This window comes from Vipera berus, assembly GCF_964194415.1.
Source record: "Vipera berus genome assembly, chromosome: 2".
Taxonomy (NCBI): domain Eukaryota; kingdom Metazoa; phylum Chordata; class Lepidosauria; order Squamata; family Viperidae; genus Vipera; species Vipera berus.
In genome coordinates this window covers 181274722-181300766 of record NC_138203.1, presented here as the reverse complement: position 1 = coordinate 181300766, position 26045 = coordinate 181274722, and the positions used below count along the sequence as shown (strand labels likewise).

The following is a 26045-nucleotide window of genomic DNA, read 5'->3' as shown; positions in this document are numbered from 1 at the left end:
AAATGGTATAGGGTTTCCTGCCTGAGCAGGGGGTTGGACTAGATGACCTCCTAGCTCAGGGGTGTCAAACTCAATTTCATTGAGGGCCGCATCAGCATTGCAGTTGCCCTCAGGGGGCCGGGTGGGTATGGCCTGGGTGGGCGTGGCCTACTAGGTGGGCATGGCTAGTGTGTGTATGGCCTACTGGGTGGGCATGGCCAGCTCTACATCATTCGCATCAAGGGTGCCTATGGTGGCCTGGGCAGGAGTGGGACAGATCTGAGGGTCTCTGGCGGAAGGAGGGTCTCTGGGCCAGGGCCAAGGCAGTGGGGGCCGTTCCCTCACTGTTTCCAGGATGGCTTCGCGGGCCACATGAAACCACTTTGCGGGCCGGATCCGGCCCCCGGGCCTTGTGTTTGACATGTCTGTCCTAGCTTCACACAGTTCAATTTGCCCATTTCTTCATTGAAGGAATAACGTACTGAAGGAATATGCAGAAGGCTGCAAAGAAAAAGAATCCTTATTTTCAATTTTTATTCAAATATTAGCAATATTACTACTGGTAATATTTGAATAATGCTGGAGTACTGAGGAGACTTTTCAGGGGTTTGGGGAGGTGAGGTGCTTTGGGAGGTGTGTGGGTTGTTTTTTTTTAAGGTGAGTCCTTAAAAAACATGATTTCACCCAAATTATCTTGGGAGGTGGGGAACGAAGGCACAATTCAAACTGAAGAGGACTTTGAAAATGATGTTATGTAGGATCCTGAGTTTCCCTGGAAGCTATTCAGTTTTACTCAGGGACAAAACTGTCCCTGGCGTATTCCAGGACCCATACTAAGATCACACAGGGAGACTGCCAGATCCAGAAAGTCTGGCATGTGTCATGGATGCACTAGGTTGATGCTCTCTCATGCATCCAGCCTCTTCCCAACACACAATTTCTTCCATGTCTCAGGTACAGGAATTTCTTAGCAGACAGGGAAACTCTGAAACAGTTTTTGGTGTTTTTTTTATCTACTAGAGATGAAGGGCAGAAATACAGTTCTATTCTGATAGAATACCTCATAATGGCCAATGTAACTCTGTATCTCAAAAGCAAATCTGACAGAATTTAACTCAGTAATACTTCTCTATATATGTGCTTGTATCCTATCCAAAATTTGAGTTTCCTTAACATAAAGTCTTAATATTCTGGCTCTAAAGAACCTGTTAAATCAAAATAAATATTCAAAAGCTTGGATAGAACTTACAGTAACTTTGAATCTTATCTTAAGATATATACTTTGTTTACTATACTGGTAGTATTTATGTATTACTTGGATTTTAATAACCATCTATAGTTTTTTAAATGATAAAATATTCTCATGAATTACATGAATCCAGTTAATGAAATATTGAAAATTTTAATCTTATTTATGACACTTATAAATTCTGTTTACTAACTCCTTGTTTTCACTTTCTGAATTTTTCTCAGCTTTTTTTCTCTTCTTTCTTTTTTCATATTCTTAATAAAATGTCATTTAAAAAAATGAAAACCACTGCAGTAAAATTACCTTAGCTTTCAAATATTAGAAACCTTACCACTCACTGTTCCTTTGTTTCAAGAACTCAGAGGAAATGTGTCTCTAACTAACATCAGTCTTTGATAAACATTTGATTTGGAGGCATTCAATGGAGGATACATTCACGTGGCCATTGTTTTTGAAATTAAATAGGAGTATATAAATAGCTGTGTTTTGTTGAAGACTCCTTGCAGAGATGTCTTAAGTTTTGAGATGTGTGAATGAGCAAGTGGGCGAAAACCCCCTGCAGAGAAACAAGTTCTCTTTTGGAAAACAGAGAGGTATAAGGAGAATCTGTTTCAAATGTTTTTACCATTTTCTACCAATAGCCAGCAACGAATCCTTGTGGATTCCAGCTACTTCTGTCTGGAGATATTGGTTTCACGTTATTACACAATATGTTCTGATGAAAGTATTCTTGAGACAATCTACTCTTTTGGGGTACATGTACTTTGGATAAAATCAGTAATTCCAGTTCAGTCTTTTGATTCTTGAAATATCCTCTTCTAGAGAGAATAGATTGTTGTTGTTGTTAGTTGCGAAGTCGTGTCCGACCCATCGCGACCCTATGGACAACGTTCCTCCAGGCCTTCCTGTCCTCTACCATCTTCTGGAGTCCATTTAAGCTCATGCCTACTGCTTCAGTGACTCCATCCAGCCACCTCATTCTCTGTCGTCCCCTTCTTCTATTGCCCTCAATCTTTCCCAGCATTAGGCTCTTCTCCAGTGAGAGAATAGATAGGGTTTCATAAAAGGCTTCTAATTTTTCTGGGAAGAGATAGATATGTTAATCTGAAGGGCCAGAGAATGGAGAGGCTGATTGAGGACCACAAGGTGTATCCTTTAAAGCAGGAAAAATAATGTTAGCATGATTTCTATAGGAGGCAGATTAAGGACAGGAGGTAATAACTCACCCCTGTGCTAATTCCTGACTCAAGTCTTCTCTTTTTCCACCAGGCCTGCTGTGATTTACCGTCCTTGGGGATGAACAGAGTGGCTCCTGGTCGCTGACAACTCCCAGCATTCACTGCAGGATGGCCCAGCTCATCCACGCCCTTTGGAGCCTGTGCATCACCACTGTCCTTGTCACCTCAGCCACACAAGGTAAGGCGAACAGAGAACTGACATCCCTCAGGAAGGAGGGCAGCTTCCAAAACAGGGCAGGCCTTGCAATGAATTAATTCATGAGCCTGTGCCACCCAATGCTAGAAAAAGCTGAAGAAGAGAGACATTTTCTTTTCTAGACAAAATTTAAAAATGTGAATTTCTGAAATAAAACCTTTTATTTCCTTTCACAATAAACAGTAAAAAGAATTTTATAATAGTGTTTAGCAACTTCCCTTGACAATGTCAAAATATTTTCTAATTAAGTACTAAAAACGGGGCTGCTTTACTTAGAAATGCACAATGTTTACAGTTGAAATTTCTGTCTCTTTGTCTCCTGTATATAGGTATCTGATCAAATTGTATTTAATATCACATCTTCCTAACTAGTAAGAAGAGGCTACTTGCCTCTAGTAATTGCAAAGGAGATCCTGGTACCATGGCAGTGCTCTTTGGACAGTTACTGAATTCCAGTTCTAAGGTCCTGGGTTGGGAAAACATGAACAGCAAAATGGATGAGCACGCTAACATTATAAATCTTGTAAGCAAATAACCTGAAGCTGTTTTTGGGAGACCCAGTTCTAGTAATAGATGGTTAGATATGCTCATTGTGGGGATAACACATTTGTCTGCAAAACTAGCAGGCTATTTTGGTGCTCATACTGAATTTATACACCTGGAAGGTTTTTTGGAAATTTCTAGCAACTACTGTGACTGCTATCTTTTTTCTTCTTTTTTTTGGTAGGCTTCCTTTACTTCTAAGAGGTATAGAGAAAGTGAACATTTAAGAAGGAAACCTTGTCTAGCAATGAGTTTCCAATCAAAGCCATTTTAGACAGCTGAAAAGAACTGTCTGGTAAGAGAATCCGGGGGGAAAAAAGAGACCAAGGTTTTTTTATCAAGGCAGATGGGGAGGAAAATAGCTAATCTTGTTCCTCAGCTGATGCCTATCTTCTGTTTTTCTGCTTGTTGAGCCTTCCAGTCTTTTCATCTTGGCAAATGAAAGATCAACAAATACTTTAGTTCATCTTGTCATACAAATTTTCCTCACATTGTGATTAGAGCAGCTTTCTCGGATTTGGCACCCTCCACATGTGTTGGGCATTCTGGTAAGGATGACTGAAGTTGTAGTCCATTACAGTACATCTAAAGATCCTAGATGGGATAAAAAATTTTTAAAAAGTTGATTATTAATAAATTTCAACTGTTGGCTAGGTATTAATTGCTTTCCAAAATACCTTCACATGTTGCTCATACATGTGATATACAATCAGTGTACAGCGGATATTAAGAACAGGAATCCCGATTATCAGAATAACAGAGTTGGAAGGGGCTGTAAAAAAAAAAGCAGTGCATCAGCAGTACATAAGGGTACACAGAGTTGGGAGGGACCTTGGAGGTCTTCTAATCCAACCTCTGCTCAAGCAGGAGGACTCTATATCATTCCAGACAAATGGCTACCCAGTCTCTTCTTAAAAGCTTCTAGTGATGGAGCACCCATACTTTCTGGAGGCAAGCTATTCCACTGGCTAATTTTTTCTTGTTATCAGGAACCCGCTTGGGGTGTGTGTGTGTGTGTGTGTGTGAAAGCCCTAATAAGCAGGCATATACATAGAATGAAGGCTACTGCTAAGCTTGTAAGCCGCCCTGAGTCTTAGGAGAAGGGCGGGATATAAATGGAATTAAAATTAAAATAAAATAAAATACCATTCCAGCCAAGTGGCTATCCAGTCTCTTCTTAAAAGATTCCCCTCAAGTTCTGGAGGAAAGCAGTTCCACTGGTCTATTATTTTCACTATCAGGAAATTTCTCCTTAGTTGCAGGTTGGTTCTCTCCTTGATTAGTTTCCACCCATTGCTTCTTCAGCTTTGGCCTGTCCCCATAGATTTCACATCTTTCACATCCCCATAAATGTTACAAAATACCTCTGAACAGGGGCTGGAATGTAGAAAAATGCAGTAAAAGTTATCAGCTTGGTTTCAAAGAAAAAGGGAAAAATGGGTGAGGATGTAATACGTGCTCCTTAGAATAAAGTATGATTTCCTATCACTCTTTGTATTTAGTCCTGCTTACATTAATTTTATTTATTTTTTATTTATTTATTTTAATTCCATTTATATCCCGCCCTTCTCCGAAGACTCAGGGCGGCTTACAAGCTTAGCAGTAGCCTTCATTCTATGTATATGCCTGCTTATTAGGGCTTTCACACACCCCCAAGCGGCATTATTACAAAGTCAGCTTAATTGCCCCCAACCATCTGGGTCCTCATTTTACCTACCTCGGAAGGATGGAAGGCTGAGTCAACCTTGAGCCTGGTGGGACGCGAACCTGCACTAATTGCAGGCAGCTGGTGTTACTTAAGGAGGCATTAGCCCACTGCTCCACCAAGGCTCTGTTAAATGGGGAGGAGATTGTTCTTCAGTGATTATATGGCATTTCCAAATTCAATTTTATGTAATTTTAAGTATTTTCTGCTTTTGGAAACAGACATCCCACATCCCTCAAGTACTATTTCAACTCTATGGTTCCTGGAGGGGAAGGAGTGACAGAAGAAGTTTTATTATTATTATTTTTTTAAAAAAATGGATCCACATACCACCATCTGCCTTGTATTTTAATCTTTTAGACTGGTGATTTTCACTAGTGAGAATAGAGTTGATTAGAAATCTCAGACTCCTGCCAAGAGAAGAATAGGCATCCACAGTCTGAGAGTACAGGGTGACTATATTTGTCTAGATGAACATACCTTTGAAGATCTACCATATTTCAGAATGCCTAGAGGAAAGAGACCAGATTTGTTTCCTAAAATGAAATGCTCAGAATTCATAGAATGTTGCCCATCATGTTTGTCCTAAAGGGAGACACCTTCTGCTCGTGTTCTTTTATTTTGGGTTTTCAGATTTTGAATGAAAGGAAGATGGGTAATTGAGTACTGCCTATTGCAGAGGTCTTCAAACTCGGCCCTTTTATGACTCATGGACTTCAACTCCCAGAATTTCTCAGCCAGGCATGCTGGCTGAGGAATTCTGGGAGTTGAAGTCCATGAGTCATAAAAGGGCCGAGTTTGAAGACCCCTGGCCTATTGGAACCACTAAAAGCCAGCTGCATTTAGACCCAAGTATCTTGACTCATTTGAGCATTTTTTTTCACTTTGATAATATCTCTTGGCTAATATACTTAACCACCAATATTTCTTACACACATGTGTACCGGTCCATCATGTTTTCTTTAAGTGTTATATATTTCACTGTTTTCTATATTTTTTACAAAAATCCCACAAAACAATCTTTGCTGAATGGATCCCATCATGAGTTATATGACCTAAGCGAATCAGTGTAGTTTTCACTTTAACTGGTGTGCTATGGTGCTTCTCCACTTCCCTTTGTACTGTGAACATAGCCAAGAAATTAAGGTGGTGGAAATGTTGCTGCCTTAGCCATATGTTTTCTGCCCTAAATCTTATTACATATCACCCTCTTGGGTTTTTACTCAGCCGAATTTGATTGGTAGTGTCAGTTTGTATGCATGCCTAAGCCGCCCTGAGTCTTCGGAGAAGGGCGGGATATAAATGGAATTAAAATAAATAAAATAAAATAAATAAAGAATTGGAGGTAGTCTCACTTTCCCATTTGCACCTGTATGCTTTTAACTTGACAATTTGGATTCTGAAAAAAAGGGAGAAAACTGCTTTAAAATAGGCTTGGTCATTATAATACTGAGTACATGCAATTTGTTAAAGCCCTTCTGATGTCTACTGTAGTTGTTTGTTTTAGTATCCTAGTCAGATGCTTTCAATGGGAGTTGATAATTGTTACCTACCCTGAGCCTTTCAAATATTGAAAACTTTGATGAAACAATAAACAAAAATGAAGAAATATTTTACTAGAATCATTATATCTAAGTCTTGACTTTTGTGAAAAGATTTGAATGCCATATTGTGGGAGTTTTCAAACTCTGTGAGTTTTCTTAGGTTTCTGTCTGAAAGATTTTTCATGAGAGCTAAATCTGCAGAGCCTTTCTCCCATGCATCAGAAAGAGAACCTTAACTTAGTTTAAAACAGGAGATCTTTTTGGATACGAACCTTAAATCAGTTTGAAATCATGGACTCAAAGGCCTGTGTTTTAAATCAAGATCCTTGTTTAGTGTATAAAGCTATAACCAGATTAAAATGAAACTTCTTTTATATTCCTCTTGCTATCAGAAAAACAATTCTTTGGCATTCACTGAGCAAGAGATGTGAACCTATCCAAATGTAGCACGTAACTCAATGTGGTGTATGAACAAGTTTATTTTAATTAGTTCAACAGACCATGGGCAAAACCTTAATCTTGACCATCTTCTTTCAGAATGGGTTGGGGCCACAACTTTCTTTTAGTTTGAGTGACAAAAATGGCTGCCTTAGGAAACTACAAGTCTTAAGCCTGCTAGACAATAAAACAAAGCTAAAGACAACTGAAATAATAGAGGGGGAAAGAAGAAAGTCCCAAACCAAATTAAAATTACTTTGTATGTATAAAAGAACCAAAAAGAAATTGTAACCAAAGTTATGCTGAAAAAGCAGTTTTTGCAGCCTTCCAGAATGCAACGGCTGGGCCCTACCCTACCTTTGGGGGCAGCATGCTCCTAGCTGTGGAGAACTTTAAAGGTAATAACCATCACTTTGAAATGGACATGGAGGTAGTGAGTAACTACACTGTACACAAATATGTAACCACAAAAAAATAATCTGTGTACTGTTGCAAGAAAGCAGACGGTACTAATGAGATTTCTGTCTTATCCAGTTTGTTGTGAGATGTTAGCATTCTACTTTTCTAAAGAAAGTTCTAGCGGAGGTGGTTTCACCATAAATCTTCCAAACTGTCCCAAATCAGGGCTTTTCTGTTCTCTGCTTTTCACTTCAAGGATGGTACTGTGGTGATGGCTGTTTTTGGTACTTCATTTCTTACAGCCCTTTGACAACAGCCTGGCACTTGGAAGGTGCTTAAAGCCAAACCTAGCCTTTGTGTATGTGTCTCTAAACAAAACCAGATGTGCAGTAATGCTTGGCTCATAATTTGCACGACTGATCTTGAGACCCAAATAGAAAAGGCTAATGGCCATCTGTGTTGCACATAAAACAACAGTGGACAGAAACATAATTGGCACCTAGGAGGACAGTAGAGCTCACACAAACCAAAAAAAATCCAGATTCTTCCCCCATTTTTATTAAATAAATAATCTTGGACAAATAATCCTGAATGGCCACGATTTCTGTCATCCATCATCTGAAAGTCAGCAAGTCATAAAGACACCAAGGTATGGGTGATTCCTTGAGCATAAAGGTCTTTGCATTCTGTGATGAATAGAGTCAGTTCATGTCAATTAAATCTTCCTGACCATCTTTCTGTCCAGTTCTACCTTTCTGCCCAATTCCGATCTGGTATATCTTTTCTTATGTGCCCACAGTGAGCGTAAAGCACGCATAGGCATTCTGGAGTGGAAATGCAGCCTCCTGTAGCTAAACCAGATAGATGTCAATGTTGTGGTGAAGGGGAAAGAAAGCAAGGCTAGAAATAGTGAGAAGGAGTAAGAGTAAAAAGGGAAGTTACAATCACTGGAAAGCAGTTACTAAAAATATGCATATCTTTGCACACCACCCTTAGCATTGTCAGGTTCAGATTTGGAGATGAAAGTTAATTCTTTGGGACTCCAAACCTTGGAAGAGTCAGCCTATGTGAAGAAGAAGTAAATCCTAATCTGCCGCTTAGAGACGCTTCATATTTGTTCATAATTGTCATTTTAGCTATCCTTCATTCTTGCTGTGGAGTAGTGAAACAAGAGTCCAGCTAGGCCAAAAGGAAAGGAAAGGAAATTAGACCAAAGAAGCCTGAGGGCTGGCATTGTCACTGCAGACCATTGTCACACACACTGCTGGAGCCTTTAAAGCTTCTGACACAGATATTTGGGGTTTTGAGCTAGCAACGGTACCCAACTCTGTGATCATCTTTCTATTCAAAATCACAGCCATCTAGCAAAAACCTGTAGTAAAGGCAGCTAATGGAATGAGGAGGTGGAAAGAAAGGTTCCTCCACAATATGATGCCCATGAAGTGTTTAGCAAAGGCTCTGATCACACCTACCAGGACCAATGGAGGAGGGGAGTGAGTGTGAATTGCTGGAGAACAGACATTAAGTATACCATCCCTTTAAGCTAGCCTGTTAATTCTCCACTGCGGCAGAGGACATTGTTGTGTTGGCTGTGTTGAAGCTGCAAGCCAGCCTCTGTTTGGTACACTGTGGGTGGGAAGGATCTTGTTCTTCACTTCAGGCTTGCCAATTATTTGGGGGTGATTCTGATACCCACCATTAGGCATCTCTGCCATTTGAAACCAAATCAGCGCCGTAGCCTTAACAATGGCAAACACATTAAGATGCAGTTGGGAGGCTGTGGTCTTCATTGAAGAGAGCTTCTCCCTAGGCTACCAGTGTGAAAATTCATGGCTTTGACATCTAATTTTATTTATTATTTATTTATTTATTAATTGAATTTATATACCGCCCTATTCCTGAAGGACTCAGGGCGGTTCACAGGGCAAGTTAAAAACAATACAAAAAGAGAGAATAAAATAGAATTAAATTAATACAAGCCCACAAGATTAAGATAAAGTTAAAATTGAAATTTAAAATTAATTTAATTTAAAATCCCTCAGTCCAGGCCATTCAATTCAAACAACCAGGTTTTTAAGTCCCGGCAAAACGAGCGAAGGTCGGGGGCAGTCCGAAGTTCCATCGGCAGTTCGTTCCAAAGGGCGGGTGCGCCCACAGAGAACGCCCTCCCCCTGGGAATCACCCGCCGGCAATCTCTAACCGGCGGAAGCCTAAGGAGGCCCTCCCTGTGGGCGTGCACAGGACGATGGGAAGCTGATGCTGGCAGCAGGTGCTCCCTAAGGTAATCTGGACCCATGCCATTTTCTACTGGAACCCAGCTCTTTCATCCCTTCTTCACTTGCTGTCTTCCACTGGTATTGCTGTTCTCAGTTGTCCTGGTTTTTTTTTTCCAGCTCCGACCTTCTCTTGTCTGCTGGGCTCTCCCCACATCTCAAACACCAGCGCCAGGCTGTACTAGTTAGTTACTCAGCTAATGGTTTAATTACAGACTGCCTCCACGGGGCTCTTCCATTAACCCAGCAAGGGGGAAGGAAAAATTACACAAAGAGCATCTATGACATGCTTGCTTTCTAGCCCCACTCTCTTATCTTCCCTTTGAAGTCCTGAGTGCCACTAATGTGTGCTTCCCACTAGAAGCTTTAACAATTGTCCTTGGAGTCAAATGCAGGAACCGATTGGCTGATTAGAACATCCAGCAAGGAAGAAATAAGCCCAAAAGGAATGCAGATGTTCTGCCAGATGGGGCCATAACATGCCCCCAAGCAACCCTTGCTAAACTCTTCCTGCCATTTATTTTACCTGGTGATGCGCTATCACCTTCCTTCCGTCTCCTTGGGAGACAGGGAAAGGGGAAAATGGAGACTTTGGCTAATGGATTATGGAGGCTAAAACAGCTGGGAAAAGGTAGGCCAAAGCAAATAGAACTCTGAACAACTGGGACATTTTGTCCTGGATGATACTGTGGAAAACCATGATGTAGTCATCAGTTCAGATGCAAAAGTGTTTTAGGTCATACAAGTGTTTTGTTGCTACCCTACCATTTTCTCAAGCTCTTGTCCTTGTTAGTCATCCCTTGATGGAATTATGAAAAAGCTAATACAATCCTTGGTTTTATAAACAGAGGCATAGAATCAAAATTACATTAAGCATTAATACTGCTTTATAAATCCTTAGTAAGACCACACCTGGATTACTGCATCCAGTTTTGGTCACCACATTACAAAAAAGGTGCTGAGACTTTGGAAAAAGTGCAAAGAAGAGCAGCTAAGATGATTAAGGGCCTGAAGACAAAAACATATGAGGAACGGTTGCAGGAATTGGGTTTGGCCAGTCTAGAGAAAAGAAGGACTAGGGGGTGACATGATAGCAGTATTCTAGTATTTGAGTGGCTGCCACAAGGAGGATGGGGTCAATTTATTTTCCAAAGCGTCGGAAGGCAAGACAAGAAACAATGGATGGAAACTACTCAAGTAGAAAAGGAACCTGGAGTTAAGGAGAAATTTCCTAACAGTGAGGACAATTAACCAGTGGAACAGCTTGCCTTCCGCAGTTGTAGGTGCTTCCATCACTGGAGGATTTTGAGAAAAGACTAGACAGTCACCTGACTGAAATGGTATAGGGTCTCCTGCTTGAGCAGGGGGTTGGACTAGAAGACCTCCAATGTCCCTTACAGCTCTATTCTGATGGATTGAATGCATACTATAGTGCTACATCTTACCTTTCAGCAATTCTGACCACAAAATGAGAGCAGCAGCACCTGCCAGGTAAGAAGTAACAGTGCCTTATCCTTCTAGTTCAGGCATGTTAAACTGCCGGCCCGTGGGCCAGATGCATCATACCGAAACTGCACCCACCCCATTGCCGGCAATGGGGGAAAAGTCACGATACGTCGTGCAATGTCACGTGACATTGCGAGTTTGACAGGCCTGCTCTAGTTTTTCATTCAGAGGACAGAGAACTATAGTGCAAAGAGGTGACCTGTTGATCATCTGTGAAGAGGCAACAAGTCATCTCCTTTTTGAGACAGCTATCATTGTAACTGGAACATCACATGACATTAGTATGCAGTTACAGCAAATTTACAATGAAGAAATCTTTGGGATAAAGATAGTCATTGAAGGTAGCTAGATATTCCAAAGCACAGGAAGGATATAATGTTGATGAGGGGGGGAAATGGCTAAAGGGGTGGAGCTCATGTGTGAGAGTGAACACTTTTCTGTAGCATTTCCAGGAATAGCTGGGCCCAGGATACCTCTTTCCCATAATTTTTTTACCTCACATAGAAAGATTTCTAAAATAAATACTTAACCACAATTGTCTGATGACTAGAAACTAATTCCAAAGATCTAACTGTTCGGAATAGATGCTTGGGGTCACTGTCTCTCTGGCTTATAGAGATGGTGACAGAATTCTGCAATGGTGGACTTCCAGCTCAGCATCCATTGTTATCTTTTCCCATCCTTCTTTAACAAAAACAAACAGAAACATCTAGCACGAATATTTTTGGAAACTTTCCTAATGGCATGTTTGGACTTCAAATGGTTTTTCCTCTTGTTTACTTCCCACCTCCACCTCTTCAGTCTCACAAAACCTTGCAGGATTCAAAAGGATTGTAAAGAATTTTCTCAGACCCTTTTCTCAGCTGCTGTCTCTAAAGTGGGTGGTGTGGGAAGCCAAGAGCTTTATGAAAAACATGTCTGGGTTTTTAAAGACATACCTGCCTGAATCTGTAGAGTTTAGGTGGAATATGCAGCTCAGCCCCACAAATAGGAGCCAGTGTTTTTTCTTTTTCTTTTTACTTCTTGGGTGGTGCAAGGACACACATAGCCTCACATTTAAAACCTACCCAGCTGTGCCACAGTGGAGATATAAAGGATTCCAGATCCCTACTATTCTCATCAAGGACTGAAAATGAAAACAAAAGATGTGGAGAAAGATGGTGCAGGTCACAAGCAAAATATAAGACAAACTATCAGAGAAAAATAAAATTCTGGTTTATCTATCTCCTGTTCTGTGTAGCATGGAAAATAACCATAGGCTTTTTAGGCCTTGGTCTCATTGAATACTTAAACAGGGGAGAAAATTACAGCCAGCAGTCAGGGGATGGAATCGAATTTCAAGACTGAGTTGCATACTAACCTGTTTTCTTACTCTCTCATTTCTTATTTCAGCAGGCCTAAGCCGTGCCGGCTTACCCTTTGGTCTGGTTCGGCGGGAACTGGCGTGCGAGGGCTATCCTATTGAGCTGCGTTGCCCAGGCAGTGATGTCATCATGGTGGAGAATGCTAACTATGGCCGCACAGATGACAAGATCTGTGATGCTGACCCCTTCCAGATGGAGAATGTCCAGTGCTATCTGCCGGACGCCTTCAAAATCATGTCCCAAAGGTAAATGGTTTCATAGGTCTCCATGAAATATTATGGAGCAATCCCTCTTCCGCAATCTTTCTCTCTGTCACGCTAGTAAATACAAAAAAAATAATATTGTAGAGATGGAGAAGTTGCAAAAAAGCAAAATCTGAGCAGTTTTGCAATTGAATGACTTAAAAATAACAGCGAGGAGTATAATTATACTGATGTACAGTGATAAAATTGTGGCACATGGACTTTTGTTAACTCTCGCACAATACTGGAATTCAGGGTGACTCTCTGAAGCAAAATGCAAGGCATCTGTTCTTTATTGCAAGGAAGAACCTTACAATAGCAAGGAGTATTCTATATGCCTCCTGATCATTTGAAAGTAAAGGTGGAATTTAATACTACCATCATCATCATCATCATCATCATCTAGTATAGCTACAGTCATCTGCTAGTTGTGTTTGGTTCAGTTTAGCAAGGTTTTTCTGCAAGTAGATTTCACATAACGAGCACTGCATGAAATTAAAAGGAAATCCACTTAACAATCTTCAGCTTACTGAAGACGTTTGAAAATCTGTTTCATTATAGATACCAGAGCCCACTTTGTCCAGGAGAAGCTAATAAAAGACAGAACGTGCATATGTTTTGGAGTAAATGAGCAGAAAGGGGTGGGTGAGTGGGTCACCTCAAACAGAATAAATTACAAAGGACACTTTGGAATTCACAGCACTGAAAATGACAACTGCTCAACTATTCAAATCTCAGCCAGTCTACCTTCATTGTTTTGACCCTAAAATAATTCAAGTTTATACAAGCCATCAACTATTCTATTTATTGTTCCTGATTAAAAATTCCCTGAAGTCTCCACATATTCCATTATGTATACAGGTCAGGTATTCACAGACTTTCCAGGAAATCTTTCCATCTATGTAGTTTGACAAGGTAACTACTTTAATGAGAAATAGTGTGGATAGAATCCATCTCGATTTCAGCAATGTTTTTGACAAGGTTCCCCAGGACATTCTCATTGACAAGTGGGATTTGGATGGCACTAGATAAGGGAGCTCTAGAACCGGCTGGCTAACTGCGCTAAGTATTAATGGCTCTAGATCAAGTTAGAGAGCAGTGGCCAGGCAGGACCAGCAAGGATTTGTCTCAAGACAGTACTATTAACATTTTTATTAATGATCTGGGCAATAGGATTGGTGGGCTACTTCTCAAATTCATTTAAGAAACAATATTGGGAGGTCTGGTCAACCCTTAGGAAACAATTGCAATCTAATATGCACAGGCTGGAAGACTGGACTCCCTGTCCTGCAACAGGGAGAAAAGTAAGGTGTTATTATATTTAGGGACAGAAGATGGCTTGGAAGCAGTATGCCAGATAATGACTTGGGTGTGATCAGTGACAGTAAGCCATGAGCCACCAGTGTGGTATGACAACTAAAAAGATTAATGCAGTTCTGGACTGCTTTAAAAGTAGCGTTGTTTCAAAGATGCCTGAAGATCTTATTCCCCTTTGCTATGCACTAGTTAGAGCATACCTGGAGTACTGTGTACAGTCCTGGGCACCACATTTCCAGAATATTGACTGGCTAGAACAGTGGTTCTCAACATTTTATTCACCACAGACTCTCTTAAAATACCTTTTGTGGCCACAGATCATGGCCACGGACCACCAAGACCTAACTCAAGATTTAAGTTATACCATTTCTTCAAGCCTTCATGGACCACAGAGTGGGAACCACCAAGTTAGAACATATCCAGAGGAGAATGACAAGAATGATACAGGTATTTGAAGACATAACTTTCATGAGGACAGATTGAAGGAATTTGGGATAGGCAGTCTGGAGAAAAAAACAAGAGAGCAGTATTAAGGTATACAAAAGGTGCCAAAGGGAAGATGGTTAGCAACTGTTTTTCATTGCCATAGAGATTAAGATGCATCTAGTTGCTATTGTTAGTGCATTGTGTAGCAGGATGACATGTGGTCAAAACATAAGGCTCCCAATTGTCTTCAGGCAAGTGAGAGATGAAGTGTCCATTTAGTGAGCTGCAGCATCTGTCATTCCTTTTCCCTAAACGGAAACCAAGTGAAATTTAGATCTGGTTGTAAAATATACAGCATGACCATCCATGTAAACTTGGGCAAGAGATTTTGAATTCTGACAACACAACTTTTACTTTCTTTCTTTTCCATGGCTTTATTTAAATTCTTTGTTCTCTTTAAATGTGCTTAAGTGGAATATCTGCTACAATATATGAAGTATATAATTTTGTTTGAGAGCCAGTTTGCAGTAATAGTTAAAGGCATCCAGCTAGAATCTAGGAGACCATGAGTTCAAGTCCTGATTTAGGTATAAAACCAGGTGAGTGAGTTTGGCCAATCACTCTGTTTCAGCCCCAAGAAGAATACATGGACAGACCACTTCTGAAAACATTTCCAAGAAAAGTGCAGAGATTTGTCCAGTTAATTACCAGGAGTCAAGACTGACTCAAAGATGCACCCCCCCTCTGCCTCCCTCCACCTCCCTCCCTCCCTCCCTCTCCCTCCCCACCCTCTCTCTCTCTCTCCCTCCCTCTTTTTCACACACACACACACACACACACACACAAACACAGATATTTACATAGCAGACCATAATTGGGCGATATTTTTTCCCAGGAAATTCCTTACTAATTCTTGCTCGTACCTTTTGCAATTTTAAGAGGGGAATAAGTTAGCAATTCTTGACCGGTGAACAGCAGGCAGTAGTCTCACATTGGGAGTTTCAGAACATGAAGGGATTTTGGATCCAAAGAGTCTTCAGTTTGCCCTGGATACCACCCAGGTTCTGAATTCATCCAATTAGTGGACCTGGGAGTTAGGATTGTTTCTTTAGGAACAGAGACATTCAGAATATTTTTTTTCCCATTTGCCAGTGACAGGATACTGCAGTTGTTCAGTATACTGCAATTTTTCATTTCTTTTATATCGTCAGCATCATCTTTACAGTCTTTATTTTAGAACCCATATTTTTCTGTTGTCTTCCAACTTCCAAGCTTTTTCTTCAAAATAGACACTCATAAACAAAAAAAATGATAAAAGATCAGCCAACTTAATATTTGAAATTTCCAAAAGTGGATTAGTTGCATCCAAGACTACTTAAAGGAGTTTCATATCAGGATGCCTTTTTCTGATCTTTGAAAAATCATTGAGGACAGGTGTAGAGCCAGAGGACTGGAAGAGAACAAATGTTGTTGCTAGCTATCGTAATTCATGCCTTCATCACCTGCAGTGAACTCTACATGGGTCAGCATTTAAGACCATCTAGAAGCTATAATTGGTTCAAACTGCAGCCACTTGCTTGTTAGTGGCACACATCATCAGGAATATTTTACAAGGCCCTGCATTAATTTCAAAAAGGCTTCTGGGTTCAAGTTATTGGTTCAGACTTATAAATTCCTATATGATTTAGCACTTAGATACCTTCAAGACTACATTCTCCAGCCTGAATTGAACTGACCAACTCATTTGTTCAGGAAAAACTGTTGGTAGTGCCCCACTTCCATGGGGTGGGGGGACTTCTGTTTTTTGGAACAGCGTCCTAATTAAGATCTGGCTGTCCCCCCTTGGTGTGCTCTTGGAAAATGCTGAAAATTAAACTCTTCCAAAGAGGTTTTATAGCCTGAGTAGGTATCGTTTGGTTTTTTTTATTTTATTATTTATAACTTGTTTTGATTGGTTGAAATATTGTTGTTTGTTTATGGATAACCTATTTGTATTATATGGGCATTTTTCTTGCATTATTATTATTAAGCACCAAGAGTCCTCAAATATTACATTAGGTTACAAGTTGAATGAATGAGAAGGGAAAAAAAGAGGATCCAATTAATTACAGACTGGTTGGAGGGCGGGCGGGCAAAAGTGTAGGACAGTTTTTTAAGCAGATTTTTTAATACGGGCCAGATGGTACTGCCATGAGCTAGCTAGATACAGACTGATTGAACAATCATACCCAACGAACATACATCAGGTGTTCAGGCTAGAACAGGGCTTTTCAACCAGTGGTACGGGTACCACCTGTGGTACATTGGCACCTGGCAGGTGGTACGCAACCATCCTAGAAAAGTTGTAGTGGGGGAGGGGAATGAGCTGAACCAGTGGCAGCACCGCACAAGCCTGAGCGAGAGATGGCTGGAGCTGCAGGGCTGTCAGGGCTCAGTGGAAGCGCCAGGATCAGCACTTCTTTGGGGCTGTCAGCGCTCAGCGGAAGCGCCAAGATCAGCGCCAGGCTCCAGCTGGAGCTCGGCGCTGATCCTGGTGCTTCTGAACCCAGAAGAAGCGCCGATCAGCTGGAATGTTGCAGCATCTCCAGAGTCTTGTGATTTACATTTAGATGATTGGCAACTGATTCATATTTATGACGGTCACAGTGTCCCAGGGTCGTGTGAAGTGACCAAAATCTGCTGCAACCACCCAGCAGATGGGGGGGAATAAAACCAAACTCCCCCCACCCCATGCCCAAATATAAATTTTATATTTGGATGACCCAAAGACAGACAAACAACAAACACTTTAAAAGATGGTATCAAATCAGAAGGCTTTTCACAAGTTGTAGGAGAAAGCATCTAGATACATTTGAACAGGGATAAATGTAAAGTGTTTCATTGGAGTAAGAAAAATGAAAGGCATGAGTGTAGGATGAAAGAAGCCAAACTGAGCAACAATACATGCAAAAAAAAAACCCTGAGTGTCTTGGTGGATCCCAGGATCAACACGATCCCAGGATCTACACGAACCAAAAGTGTGATACCACAGCCAAAAAACCCAAATGTTATTTATTTTATTTATTTATTTAATTAGATTTTTATACCGCCCTGTTCCCGAAGGACTCAGGGCGGTTTACAGGGCAGCATAAAATACAATATAAAAGATAATAGAAAATTAAAATGAATTAAATTAGTTAGCCCAACAATTAAAACAATATTTAAAAAGCTAAAACCCCTTCAGTCCAGGCCTGATAGATCGAAAAGCCAGGTTTTCAGGTCCTGGCGAAATGAACGCAGATCGGGGGCGGTCCGGAGTTCCACAGGTAAATCATTCCAAAGGGCAGGCGCGCCCACAGAGAACGCTCTTCCCCTGGGAATAACCCGCCGGCATTCCTTAACCGGCAGTATCCTGAGAAGGCCCTCCATGTGGGAGCGCACGGGACGAAGGGAGCTTGATGCCGGCAGCAGGTGTTCCCTCAAATAACCCGGACCCAAGCCATTAAGGGCTTTATAGGTCATCACCAGCACCTTGAATCTCACCCGAAGGGCAACCGGAAGCCAATGCAGCTCGCGGAGTAGAGGTGTTACATGGGAGTATCGGGAAGCCCCCATCACAACTCACGTGGCCGCATTCTGCACCAGTTGAAGCCTCCGGGTGGTCCTCAAGGGCAGCCCCATGTAGAGAGCGTTGCAGTAGTGTAAACGGGAGGTCACGAGCGCATGAGTGATTGTGCGTAGGGCATCTCGGTCCATATAGGGTCGCAACTGGCGTACCAGGCGAACCTGGGCAAAAGCCCCCCTGGTCACGGCTCCTATATGGTCTTCTAAACTGAGCCGTGAATCCAGGAGGATGCCCAAGTTGTGAGCCCTATCAACGGGGGGTAACACCTCACCCCCCATAGTTAACGATGGACAAAACTGGTTTTCCCGAGATGCCGGTATGCACAGCCACTCAGTCTTGGCAGGATTGAGTCGGAGCCTGTTTCTCCCCATCCAGACCTGCACCGCCTCCAGGCAACAGGACATCACGTCGAGGGCATCACTGAGTTGGTTCGGGGTGGAAAGAAAAAGTTGGGTATCATCAGCGTACTGATGATACCCCACCCCGAAACCACGAATGATCTCACCCAGCGGCTTCATATAGATGTTGAACAGGAGGGGAGAGAGGACCGACCCCTGAGGAACTCCACAAACGAGAGGCCTCGGGGTGGACCTCTGGCCTCCCGTCAACACCGACTGCGAACGGCCCAGGAGGCAGGAGGAGAACCACTGTAAAACAGTGCCCCCCACTCCCAACCTCCTGAGACGTCGCAGCAGGATACCATGGTCGATGGTATCAAAAGCCGCTGAGAGATCTAAAAGGACTAGGACAGAGGAGCAACCCCTGTCTCGAGCCCGCCAGAGATCATTCATCAGCGTGACCAATGCCGTCTCCGTGCTGTACCCGGGTCTGAAACCCGATTGGTACGGGTCCAGATAATCAGTTTCCTCCAGGAACAGAGGAAGCTGATGCGCTACCACACTCTCAACAACCTTCACCAAAAAGCGGAGGTTGGAGACTGGACGATCGTTATTCAAAATGGCTGGGTCCAGGGCAGGCTTCTTGAGAAGGGGTCTCACCACCGCCTCCTTCAAGGCGGCAGGAAAGACACCCTCACTCAAAGAGGCAGATATCACTGCCTGGAACCAGCCTCGTGTCTCCTCCCGAGCTGAATAAACCAGCCAGGAGGGGCACGGGTCCAATAAACAGGTGGTAGAGCTCAGCCTCCCCATAATCCTGTCCACCTCCTCGGGAGTCACAGGATCAAACTCAATCCAGAAAATACTACTCTCAAGACTGCTTGATTCCTCCCCGTCAGACTCTGCCCAGTCAGAGTCCAAACCGGTCCGGATCTGAGCAATTTTGTCCGCCAGATGCTGGCTGAACTCCTCCTGCTAAAATCAACAGAAGTAAAATGCTAAGATCAAGGAAAGTAATCATTTGTCTCTCTTCTACATAGTTGAGACAACATCTAGGATATTGTGTCTTGTTCACAATTTAGGAAGGGCATTGACAAACTAAAGTGTGTTTAAAGAAGAGCATCCAAAATGATGAGGATCCTGGAAGGGAAATCCTAGGAGGAACATTAGGCAGTATGCTTAATTTGGAGAAAAGAAGACTGCAGGGAAACATGATAGCTGTCTTCAAGTATCTGAAGGGCTGTCATGTAGAAGGCTGGGCAGAGTTATTTCAAAAGACAGAACAAAAACTATTTACATTAAAGGTAAAGGTAAAGGTTCCCCCGCACATGCGTGCTAGTCGTTTCCGACTCTAGGGGCTCATCTCTGTTTCAAAGCCGAAGAGCCAGCGCTTGTCCGAGGACGTCTCCGTGGTCATGTGGCCGGCATGACTGGACGCCAAAGGCGCACGGAACGCTGTTACCTTCCCACCGTAGTGGTCCCTATTTTTCTACTTGAATTTTTATGTGCTTTCGAACTGCTAGGTTGGCAGAAGCTGGGACGAGTAACAGGCGCTCACTCTGTTACGTGGCACTCGGGATGAGGATCCTGGAAGGGAAATCCTAGGAGGAACATTAGGCAGTATGCTTAATTTGGAGAAAAGAAGACTGCAGGGAAACATGATAGCTGTCTTCAAGTATCTGAAGGGCTGTCATGTAGAAGGCTGGGCAGAGTTATTTCAAAAGACAGAACAAAAACTATTTACATTAAAGGTAAAGGTAAAGGTTCCCCCGCACATGCGTGCTAGTCGTTTCCGACTCTAGGGGCTCATCTCTGTTTCAAAGCCGAAGAGCCAGCGCTTGTCCGAGGACGTCTCCGTGGTCATGTGGCCGGCATGACTGGACGCCAAAGGCGCACGGAACGCTGTTACCTTCCCACCGTAGTGGTCCCTATTTTTCTACTTGAATTTTTATGTGCTTTCGAACTGCTAGGTTGGCAGAAGCTGGGACGAGTAACAGGCGCTCACTCTGTTACGTGGCACTCGGGATTCGACCCGCCAAACTGCCGACCTTCTGATCGACAAGCTCAGCGTCCTAACCCACTGAGCCACCGTGTCCCTTTATATATTTACATTACAACAGTGTAAATATTGATTGGCCGTAAGAAAGGACTTCCAAATGGGAAGAGTTGTTCAACTGGGGATGGGGCGGTCTTGGGACCCTCCTCTCTTGGAATTGTTTAAAGAGAGGCTGGATGGTCATATGTTGGAGATGCTGTGGCGGTGCATTCCTGCACTGGACAGGAACTTGGACTAGGGCAGGGGTAGGCAACCTTGGCTCTTTTATGACTCGTGGACTTCAATTCCCAGAATTCCTGAGCCAGCATGGCTGGCTCAGGAATTCTGGGAGTTGAAGTCCAAGAGTCATAAAAGAGCCAAGGTTGCCTACCCCTGGACTAGGGGATCTCCGTGATACATCCCAACCCTTATACTGTATGATTCGAGAAATGTAACTGCACTTCCAATCCTGCCTGATAAATTTTTAAACAATTAAAAATATCTAACTAAAAACAGACAGACAATTTGGTGTGGGATCAAGATACCAGGCTACAAACCAGAAGACTATGACATTTATTTCCACCTTAGGCACCAAGCCAGCTGGGTGATCTTGAGCCAGTCACTCTCTTTCAGCCCTAGGAAGGAGGAAATGGCAAACCATTTCTGGAATCTTGCCAAGAAAACTGCAGGAACTTCTCCAGGGAGTCACTAAGAGTCAATACTGACTTCAAGGAACCAAAAGCAACAATAACAACTAAAAATAGAATTGTTTGCTCTATTCCTGCACTTTAATTCCTGTGACATGCATTTCCATTCAGTTATAGTGTGTAAACTTTGCTCTTGGCTTCCTTTGTCTTTTCCCACTATTATTCTTTAATAACTCCAGTACAGTTCTTTCTCATACTCTGATTGGTTTATGGACGGTAGATCTGGCCTCAATTTTTCAATTGTGACATAGTAGGATTCCCTTCCCAGATAGTGTCCCAACCTTCTCAATGTTCCTTTTGCTATTAATAGCATACTAATGTTGTTTTCCCCATTAGACAATCTTGAAATGGCTTACTATGTGAAGAAATGGGATAATTCAAAGTATAACATCAATAATTGCAAAACTCAAAGACAGCGTTAGCAAACAATACATCAGAAACTATTTTCAAGGTACTTCTATTCTGATGCCTATAGGCCTTGTCTGAAAGTTTTCCTAACCAAGTTAATTTGGTTTGCTCTTTAAAACTGTGGTTTTTGTTAGAATTCTAATACTGAAAGGAGCCATGTGAGCAGTTGCACAGTTCATAAACATTATATACAGTCAAAAAAATTGTTTGAATGGCCAGTTTTTAGTTTGATGTATATATATATTTTCTATGTACAAAATTCCCTCTGCTTTCTTGGAGAGAGAAAGAGCTTCCCAACTCTTGCACGGTTTTTGGCAAGAAACAGATTTGGACCTCATTATAGATTCATTATAGATTCAAGAAAAGGGACGCGGTGGTTCAGTGGGTTAGGACGCTGAGCTTGTCGATCAGAAGGTCAGCAGTTTGGCGGGTCGAATCCCAAGTGCCGCGTAACAGAGTGAGCGCCTGTTACTCGTCCCAGCTTCTGCCAACCTAGCAGTTCGAAAGCACGTAAAAACGCAAGTAGAAAAATAGGGACCACTCCGGTGGGAAGGCAACAGCGTTCCGTGCACCTTTGGCGTCTAGTCATGCCGGCCACATGACCACAGAGATGTCCTCGGACAAGCGCTGGCTCTTCAGCTTTGAAACAGAGATGAGCACCGGCCCCTAGAGTCAGAAACGACTAGCACACATGTGCAGGGAAACCTTTACCTTTACCATATTTTATAGATTCAAGAAATTTGTCTATTGCTTAATTTTTCCTCTGTTATCACCACCATTTTTTTTAACTGTGTTGTAATTCCTCAATTCTTCTTTCCCCACAAGGTTTTTCTTAATTTTGACCTATGTCCTAGGCTTGCAGTCAGATGTACTGTAATCTTTCTCTGAACTGCACTCCTCATATCTCACATTTCGGCCCTTTGAGTGAAGCATTCAGAGATGAGGGACATAGTTTGTGGATTTTCCAAAGAGAGTGATATAACCACCTGACTAGATACTGACTGATGGGGCTGTGCAGGCCTGGAAGCACTGCTGCCCTAACCTTGTCCAACTTATTTTACAGGTAAACTGAGCTTCAGTGAAAGCAGGTGGTGCCTGTTTGGTCCCAGGAGGCCTAAGCTGATACTGGCTCCAGTTGCTTTGGCAGCCGACAGCCCCTGGGAGTCCCCCTCCAACCTCTCTTGCCTGTTGCATCAGCCTTTTGAGGAGAGCAGGTGGCAGGAGCTAACCAAGTGGGAACTAAGGAGACTGTGATTCTTAGTTCTCCTTCTGGACCTCCATTCTGCTAAGATCCGAATTATTTAGCAATAGGCTGTGAGGAGACTGCTTCCTTGAAATGTCAGATAGGATAGGTTAGGGAATGGTTGTTTTTTTTAAAAAAAATCATATACAGATTTTTAAATTTGGCTGGTTACATTTGGGGATCGGATAATAATGTTCATTATTACCTGATCCCCACATGCACCATATCAGATTTGCTCATCCACACTCCCCGCCCCCCACTTTCCCCCATTTTAGGCTTGTTTTTAAGATGTAGTAAGTTCAATGTGTTCTTATAGTACTTTTCTTAGAGTACATTTTTTTATAGTACATTCCTTATATTGGGCCGGATGGGCTTATTATCCAACAGCAAGGGAGGAACTAAACTGAATTGTATTTTGCCCCTATAAGACAATATCCATGTCTAAATGGTAGTGCTATACAGGAGTTATGCATCTTCTTCAGGACTTGTACAAATACATGTTTGATCTTGACAGGAAAGAAATATAGCTTAAGCATCTAGGTCAGGGGTAGGCAACCTCGGCTCTTTTGTGACTCATGGACTTCAACTCCCAGAATTCCTGAGCCAGGCTCAGGAATTCTGGGAGTTGAAGTCCATGAGTCACAAAAGAGCCGAGGTTGCCTACCCCTCTGATCTAGGTGCATGCATAGATTTCTGGACAGGCATCAAATACTAAACTTCAATATTTGAATTTTATTTGAATTTGTTTGAGATGTTCTGTGTTGAGATTTGCCTCTCAGACTATACCCAGCCAGTATAGGAGTTGGCCTGTATAATCCTACTTTCAGGGAAGAGTATTTTCTGATTTCTGACAAGTTTTCAGCGGACCACTTCTGTTGTAGGATGAGTGGAGGACTCCTTATGTGTACATTAGGGTAGACATATCAATTAGTTATCCTAGTATTAGATTTACCTGCTCCCGGCTTACAGCTTCATGTCTGAGATTACCACCTGCATCTGAAGCTTCGAATAGCAATGGGTGCAGTGTTGTTGTTGTTTTTTAGCTCTGCAAAGCAAGTGCAGTTAAAAGTGTCAGTCAGTTCCATCTAGTGGTTTCCCTTAGAACTGCATTATGTCTCTGCCTTAATAATGTTTCCTCATTTTCCCTTCTCTTTCAGGTGCAATAATCGGACACAGTGCGTAGTGGTAGCCGGCTCAGATGCTTTTCCAGACCCTTGCCCTGGCACCTACAAGTACTTGGAGGTCCAATACGACTGTGTCCCCTACAGTGAGTTCATTTCTCGTTGTATTATGATGCCTCGTCTTGTTTCTGTTCTTGATCCAAATGAGATCCCCCGCCTGACCCAGGGAGGAGCGATTCCACAGGCTGGCACACCCATCTACTGGCACAAAGCAGGGGATCTACTTAGGGGAAATACTACTTAGCAGTTGACTGTGGTGCCTCTTGTGCCAGGGGATTTCAATGGCTAAAATAATAATTTCACCTAATTCCCAAGTTTTAAGAATGGAATTGAATCTAATGCATTAGTTCTGGAAAGCTGGGCAAGAGGAATCCTAATTGTTCCATTGTCAACTCACCTTGTGTTGGATGGTCACTGTTTACATTTCTCCACCTTTTCTTGTCATCCAGTAGTTTGTATCCTTGGGTGCCGAGCACCTGACTGGGCCCAAAGGTCTAGTTTTAAACTTGGGGGATAATATTTTTTGAGCAAAAAGTTAATTTTTTAAATCAGATTTTGGATGAAGGTTGAATACCAGATCCTTTTTATACTTTTACCTGATCCCTCCATCACCTTTGAGCATTTAGAGCTAAATATTGCCTAACATTGGTCTTCTCCAGGATCATATTTCAGTCCGCCTCTCCTGAAGCTGAATTTAAGAAAAATAAAAATTCATCACAGAACAGACCTTCAGGGAAAAAAATGTTCCTCCCATATAAGGCCACCCATAACTGCATATGGAGGGTGCAGAGGTTTGAAATACATGCTCCTAAAATGCACTGTATGTTTCTGATTGTTGTAGATTTGTTTTTGTACATACCTATGGATCTATAGCATTTAGCTAACCTTTATGTGAGTGTCCATTTAAAGGATATACCCACACTCTTATCTTGTCTATATTTATATAGACATATGGATATACATACATACATATTCATGCTTCATATAGTCTGCATATATACATATATAAATATATATATATATATGCATTGCATCCATGCATATATGGTCTGTAGGCCCATATGGATGGTACAGAGGTATATGGCTATCTCCATGTTGGTGTGCATGCATATGACTCTGTGTGTACACACATGCATGTCTCAATGTTTCGGTGTATGCTTGGGGGTGGTTTTGTGTGTTTCGTATTAGAGCTAAATCATCTGGGTGGTGGGAGGTGGGAACCTGTTTGAAATGTAGCCATGGCAGCAGGATGAAGGGTACTGCCTCTTCCCAGAGGACAGGCAAGTGGAAAATGACTCTGCCACATGGCTGTCCTCAGTCACCGAGGTTAGGGTGTTTGCATACATACATATGCTTTGAATGCTGCTAAGCTCAGCTGGGTGTATGGCCATTTGGATATATGTACATTTTGGTTTTGAGTGTATGTTTGAGAGCCCACATGGTGTGAGTGATATATCAGTGGCCTTATAAGTATGTCTATGCATATTTATTGAATGTGGCCATGTATGCGCTTGTACCATCATCCAGACTAAGATACTTAAAATAAAACTTGGCAACTGTTCTCTTTCTTGGAAAAAGAGGAAATCAAGGTAGGCATCCCTTAAAAAAATTAAGATAATGCAATTATTTTTCTCAAAAAGAACATGTGATTTTAAAAAAATACAAGTATGCTAACAAACAGCGCTCAAGGAGAGTTTGATTTTCTGGCTTGTGAGAAAATGGTGAAATCTGGAAGTAGGACAGTTTTCTATTACAAGCTGCCCCTGTCTCCTGGATCCCATTTTTTTTCATTCCTATTGATGGATCAAACTGAGTAGTTGCAGGGGGGGAGGGGTGGTGGTGGTATAACGGCCACTCCCTGAACTAGTTTTTCAACACTAGGACTTGCTGAAGAATCTGAATTAAAACTGGATCCTGTAATGTTGGGCGGTGGATCAAGGAAGAAACTTTTTATTTCAGAGCCTGACTTAAATCTATTTCTCTTTGTATCATGGATCCTGACCAAGCCTAGTAAGTCTCATCTGGCAAGCCTAATAAGAGCTACTGAACTGCCAGCTTGGGATGTCCTTCCTCCCTGGGTCAGCAACTGATATACCCTCTCCTTTCCTGT

General features: G+C 42.2%; 1 protein-coding gene across 6 annotated transcripts in view; it reads left to right on the top strand.

The window, feature by feature from the left end:
- ADGRL1 (adhesion G protein-coupled receptor L1) overlaps positions 1 to 26045 on the top strand; it is a 159414-nt gene that overhangs the window by 81782 nt on the left and 51587 nt on the right. For 5 of the 6 annotated variants that reach the window (XM_081316708.1, XM_081316709.1, XM_081316705.1 and 2 more), the window contains exons 2-4: positions 2498 to 2644; positions 12463 to 12679; positions 23912 to 24021. In XM_081316708.1, the coding sequence (XP_081172834.1) occupies positions 2575 to 2644; positions 12463 to 12679; positions 23912 to 24021 (397 nt within the window). In that variant the 5' untranslated portion in view covers positions 2498 to 2574. Of the gene's footprint in view, positions 1 to 2497; positions 2645 to 12462; positions 12680 to 23911; positions 24022 to 26045 lie in introns of those variants that run through there. The other variant, XM_081316710.1, reaches the window with a different exon arrangement.